Here is a 6,941-nt window from a genome sequence, read left to right as displayed (position 1 = left end):
TGGCAAATAGATTTATATTTTCAAAATAGTCTTGGTCTCAGGTAAAAAAAACCTTATTACCATCGTAAGCTAAATAAACGTAATCCGAGGAGAAGAAACTACCTTAATTAACATCATCGAGAGAGTTGATGGCCTCTTAGTGTGGGCTGACAAATAAACAAACGTGTCTTCGAATCTGTTTGTCATATTGCTTTACAAGAAATATATTATTAACTTATATTCTTTTTCTAACCAAGAGTCAGTTTACAGTCGCATATGGTCGCTGATCATGTAACCAAACTCTACATAACAAAGAATACGTGTATTTTTCTCATCATTTGTCTTTATTTATTAACTTGATGGCTATGGAAAAGTTTTGTTTTGCATTGTTTTGTTTCTTTGTCTGCTTAAACAACCATTTTAAATAGACTATCTATTTGCTATGATAATCATATCTAATATAAGAAAGTTTATGAAGGTCTCCTTGTTGTTACCTTCTACCTAACTGCATTCTGTCTAATGGCAAAATGAAAGAGTTTGAGCCTTGGTCCTGTTTCCCAAACCCTAATGTCAACTCTCTCTCTCTCTCTCTCTCTCTCTCTCTCTCTCTCTCTCTCTCTCTCTCTCTCAGATTCCTTTTTCTTTCCTACAATAAACTAGCAAAGCTTGGCAGCTTTTTCTCTTTCGGAGAATCTCTAAAATATTTCCTTTGACATCAAAATAAAAGAACCAAACAGTTTGATTCAGATAGGTTATCTGCTATTCTACACTTTAAAAATATGTTCTCGTAATAATACTCACAAAACTCTTCGAGGGTTTGTCGCATCTTAACAATTTAGATAGAATAAAACAAAGAATAAAATTATCAAAAAGAACTCAAATGTTGTCATCAAAATTATCATCAGTTTGTCAATAGCAGACGACAATACCGTCCAATCAGTATCCGTTTCATTGGGTCTTCTGTTGCTTTCTTCTAGAGACGTCTTCTTGAAAAGCCGAATCAGACGCATTTCATATCGCGAAAACAGGAGGTATTTCTCTCGATTACAGATGTGTACCTGCATGCTCACAGTAAAGACGAGCATGACTCCGATAGTTAGCTGAATTACCATGTAAGCGCAAATCAGACAAACCGAGTCCGAATTCTCAGGCAAAGATGAGGTGAGCAAGTTCAGGAATATCCCGTACGACAGAAAAAGGGTCACCGCAAATGAAACCTTCTCTCCACTTGGAGCAGGAATGAAGAACGCAAAGATTTTTAAAAATCCCAACAGAATTATTGGAATAATTAAATTCCACAGATGAAACTGGTACTTCCTTTTCAAGGTAAATGAAAGAGTTAGCTGGCTATATTCCCAAACTTCGTCCAGTTCTAAAAAACTTTTGTTTCCTGCAACCAACCATATTCCGTTTTCAAAGAAATGGTATGTACCCGCGTATCTGTTAGTTTTTACAATGTTCACGGTTTTCTTATCATGGTTCCAAATAGAAAAAACCAGTCGGCAGGTTTGAGTATCAAACGGAAAAAATGCGACATCAACTTGGCAGTGAGCATTAAAAACCGAGAACGGCCACCATATTAGGTCGCCCGTATAACTGACGGGTAAATAATAGAAATCTCCACCTAAACCAGTTGCTGCTTTTACCCCATTCCTGAGAAATAAGTCAGGTATCCAAATGCTATCTTGGGGAATGGTAAACGAAGACACGTTGTTGTACAACTTGGGTTCCCAAACAAGAAACTCATCTCTCCAAGTTACCTGGAGAAACCCTGTTACGGAAAATACCCCAGTTTTCTCATCCAGGTAATTTATCCCTGAAATAAACAGAGATACGCTAACACCAATTGATTGGGACTCATTTCTCACAGGGCGTATTCGTTTGTCGTATTTCTGTATTTCAAATATTTCGTTCAGAATGTTTCGTACATTTTCTGTTTCCTGACCCCCAATGAGACTTAAGCAATAGAAAAAGACGAAACCACATAAGAATGTTCTCACACCAGCCATTTTTAGAAGCAGTGATGCTTATAAAATGTGCTTAAAGAAGTAGACGTGTGACGACAAGTAAATGAAAAAACGTTTATTTTTTTTCACACAAAGCTTTATTGAGATATTTGGCAAAATTATTGATAATTCAATCGATGATGTAAGAGCTTGAATGGATATAAAACACAATTGTCTTTTATTGTCGTAGAAGGCTATCTAATCGGGTCCATTAACTGAATGCACAAGGGGAAACAGTCCGTTTCAATTGAATGGCTACTATTAATAAGCATCACATTCGACAATACATTTATACGAGGCATTTGGGAAAAATTCAACAAAGTTTTTTCGACAGGTATTTGATTTTAATTAGTAAATAGCATTCGGCTTACCAAATAAATTTGATTCATCTCCATCAAACGTAGAAAGATCATTTGTGCAACGATGGCGAACCTACTAATGTAATGATAATTGAAAAGGTATATGATAAGTAGAAGTGAGATATAAATAAAATGTCACTGATTAAAGTCACATTGATAGGAGAAAACACAAGCGGTCGAAATAGTAATTCTATTTACGCTTTAAATGTTTTCGTTACAAAAGATATACAACATGAACTGCCAATAATTTTTTATGGTAATATTCCTTACGACACAGCTGCTACGACAAATCCGGGCGACTTGAGTTTTACTGACACATTGTACTGTTTAAAACTTTGTGTTCTCTGTTGCAAAAGGCGTTGACCAACAATCAAACCTCGTATACTATTTAATGTGGAGAAAGTTTGGAAAATTAAGGAAAATAGAGTTTTTATGACTTCAAGAAATCGGTAATTAGACGTTTTGGTTATAATCTCTGGACAAAAAATTGCCACTATCAAGGAGAAGTTCTGTTTCGACAGTTTTAATTTTTTTTATCAAAAAATCGTAGGTTACGTTAAAGTCATACGGGCTGTGATAAAAAAAAAAATAAAAGACTAACATCGCACAAAAAGCTAAAACACAAACAGCAGTGCATTAAGTTATACAGTATGTTATATGAAATAAGGTTACTTTTGAAACCTTTTTCAATATCATTGCCGATTTTTGCAGTCAAGGAATCGGCTATAACACGTGAATCGCTTCGTAGCTCGATTAACTGAAAATGGCATCTTTGAAATATGTTGACTGCAGTGATTATTAGAATAAAAAGTAAAACAATTAAATCAATGGCGACATAAACAGGAAAATCGATTCTTAGAGTTCCATGAAAGTTAATTAGAATCTAAACTATTAACAACACGGCAAAAGATAGACGCAATGCAGTTGCAATGTACATCTATGTTGAGTTTTGTTTCACAAACTTGAAATGGCAACAGTGGGTATATACATTGCATTTAGCAATTGATAGAAAAAAGACTTTCCCATCTCGCGAAATGATGCAAGTCTGGTTCAAAATGTCGTTTTTGGCAAATATATTTTCATATTTCCATAGTCTTAGTCCCAGGTAAAGAAAACCGTCGTACCATAGTAAACTAACGTAACCCGAGATGAGGAAACTACCTCTACCTTTATTAATCGTCATCAAGAGAATCAGTGCCCTAAAACTGCAGGCTGAATGACATAAGGGAAGAGTATGAGCCTTGGTCCAAACTACCCGTTTCCAGAACCCTAACAGTAACGCAGTGTGTCGCACGATATTTCACCTCATATCTCTCACTTTGTATTTTCTTTCTTTGCAACATATTTTTGCGAATCTTTTACTCTTACTAAAATGGTTGATAAAGGCATTGTACGGTAGTGCATTTTGTCATCAAAATCAACATCAGTTTGTCAATAGCACACGACAATACCATCCAATCAGTATTCCTTTCATTGTGTCTTCTGTTGCATTCTTCTAGAGATGTCTTCTTGAAAAGCCGAATCAGGCGCATTTCATATTGCAAGAACAGGAGGTAGTTTTCTCGATTACAGATGTGTACGTGCATGTTCACAATAAAGACGAGCAACACTTCGAGAGTTAGCTGAATCACCATGTAAGCGCAAATCAGACAAACCGAGTCCGAATTCTCAGGAATACTCCATTCGACAGGAAAAGGGTCACCGCAAATGAAACCTTCTCTCCACTTTGAGCAGGAATGAGGAACGCAAAGATCTTTAAAAATCCCAACAGAATTGCAGGAACGACTACATTCCACAGATAAAACCGGTACTTCCTTTTCAGAGTAAATGAAACTTTAAGCTGAGTTGTTTTCTGCAATAGACCATATTCTGTTTTCAAAGAAATGATATAAACCAACATGTCTATCAGTTTTTAAAATGTATACTGTTTTATTATCATGGTTCCAAATAGAAAAAACCAGTCGACATATTTGGGTTTTAAAATGGGAAGTAAGGGACTTTGCAGCGAGCCTCAAAGACTGAGAACTGCCACCATATGACTTCACCTGTATATTTGACAAGTAAATAGTAGAAATCCCCACCTAAAGCTGTTGGTTCTTTTAAACGAAGACACATTGTTGTACAGCTTAGGTTCCCAAACGAGATACTCATCTCTTCAAGTTACCCATAGAAACTTGTAACGGAAAATACCCCAGTTTTCTCGTTCAGGTATTTTATCCCTGAAATAAACAGAGAAGCACTGACACCAATTGATCGGGATTCATTCGTCACCGGACGTACTCGTTTGTCGTATTTTTGTGTTTCGAGTATTTCGTTTAGAATGTTTCGTACATTTCCTGTTTCCTTGCACCCAATCTGATACAAGCAAATGAAACTAGATGCTGTCATTAGACAGTAATACCCGCACCATGTGTTTGCCCCTAAATAACACTGTTTTGTACCAGTTTACATGCAAGCTCCGGTAATACAATTAAAATTTATAATTTTCATTACTGAAGGATGAGATCCCTTCCCATATGATAATACACATCGTGACATGAGCAGCACTTTATGTGCAATTTGGGGTAGAACTGTTTGCAGTGAATTTTCAGTTAATCAATAATCTTAACATTTTATGTAATAGAAAGTATAATGATCTATATAATTATTACAAACAAAATTAAAAATTAAATTATGCCCCCTCCCCGTGGCGTTTGCCGGTTTTAGATTTGCTTCTGTGTGCCTACATGAACATCATCGTGAGCACAGATCTAGAGAAGGGGTGGGAGTGAGGGGTCCTGACCCCCCCCCCCAACCCCCCATGAAAATTCATTTATATCAATTGTAAAATTACCATAAAAATACACCTTGGACCCCAATGCTCTTACAGACATGTAAACGCTCTAACCCATTGCGCTTCAATGTTAGGTAACATTATTTTGGGGGTAAATATTTAATCAATATTTAATATACTTAATTGTTTATCTCAATAGAAAGTATACATGTACATCACAATATGCAGGTGTCCTGCACCACCTTAAAGCTGTTATAGTGCAAGTGGATTTGAAGAATATGTCATAAAAATACATGCATGTTACAAAGTATGATCTTTGTCTGAAGTTACGTACACAACACAGGTCTGCATATCTCATTAGCGGGTACTAGTTTTACCCAGCTCTTCGATTAGATGGGTTCACGTGTATACTACGTGGGTGTTGCTAAAACGCGGAACGGAAAACGGAACGGAAAGCGGAACGGAAGGGAAAACGGAAAATCTTATCTAATGTTATTTACCTCATAGATTTGTTAATCATGCTAAAACGATATACTTTATGTACCTTTTTATTTTTTTTGAAAGATAAGCAATATTAGATCATTTATTCAAGAATATTTATTTCCTCAAAATTAACAGTACATGCATTGACCCCTATATTCTGTCCCAAAATATCCTCGATTCACTTTTTGCTCTATATTTATATATACCTCAGGGTTCAAGCGATTCTCTTTTAGAAGCATTAAACATTATCATTATTCTTTCTTTAAAACGTCCTCTCTAGCTTATCAGCTGGTATAAATACACGGCTAAAAATAAAGAAGTCTACGGGGTTTTGCATTTCAACAGACCCGGATGATAGTGTTGAAAAATTGTGCAATGTCTTCTGAGTGACTTCCAAATGGAGAAAAGATATCAACATTTTCCATTATAAATCGCCCGAATGTGCTGCATGAATATTTTGGGATCGACAGACTATAGTCCCAATATATAATCGGAAAATCAAACCATGCAACGTCTAGAGCTCTCTATACGGATCATATGTATATAGCTGCTGGAATAAACAAATGCTTAGTAATGCAAACGTAAACAAAATTGCATTGCTAAAAATACTAGTTTCACAAATTACTTGTTTCACAAATTACCGGGTATTTTAATGTTTACTGTATTTTAATTTTTAATGTCGTCAGTCCTACGGTTTTTTCTTCTTCCATCTGAATTATACTGTATCGTCTGTATGATAAAAGATCGTCTAGAACACCGAAAATAATTCAATTTTGATGTAAGTTTATATATACATGTACATCATATTTGAAATATAAAAATACTCAAAACACGCATAAACCGCTTTCACTAACTGCGTACGTTACGCTGATATGCCAGCAATACCATATAAGAAAAATGAGCAAAAAAGTTATAGCTAATTTGCTCGTGTAATCATGGTAATGTTTCACAATTCGTATACATTTGGTTTTTCCGTTTCGAACTCAACTAAAGCCGAATGAATACAATGCTATACTTGATAGACATTCATATGAATATTAATAAGATAGCAACATGCTGATAATCATTCATTAGATATAGATAAAAGATACAAAGTAAATCGTTTCTGGCCAGTCTATACCCTTTTTAAGCGATAAACGTGATGATATTTTCCATTCCGTTCCGTTTTCCGTTCCGCGTTTTAGCAACACTCATACATACATGTCTGTGTTTTCCGTATGCAGAAAAGGATTAGTTAAGATCACCTAAAGGAATTCATTATTGTGTTTTAATTGGATTATCATTATGATGTTGACCAATTTAGGTAAGCATAATACATGTAGTAGCAGTAGCACAATATAA

The 6,941-nt window shown here is 35.4% G+C and overlaps 1 protein-coding gene across 1 annotated transcript; it reads right to left on the bottom strand.

The window, feature by feature from the left end:
* LOC117693107 (neuronal acetylcholine receptor subunit alpha-6-like) lies at positions 1–1,988 on the bottom strand. The gene has a single exon (XM_034483271.2). It carries the CDS (start codon positions 1,986–1,988, stop codon positions 807–809), a length of 1,182 nt encoding a protein of 393 aa, XP_034339162.2. The 3' UTR covers positions 1–806.
* Positions 1,989–6,941: the final 4,953 nt, after the last annotated feature.

Source organism: Magallana gigas, chromosome 3 (assembly GCF_963853765.1).
Source record: "Magallana gigas chromosome 3, xbMagGiga1.1, whole genome shotgun sequence".
Classification (NCBI taxonomy): Eukaryota; Metazoa; Mollusca; class Bivalvia; order Ostreida; family Ostreidae; genus Magallana; species Magallana gigas.
Note: the sequence above shows the minus strand (reverse complement) of the source record. Positions and strands in the feature narration are given on the sequence as shown.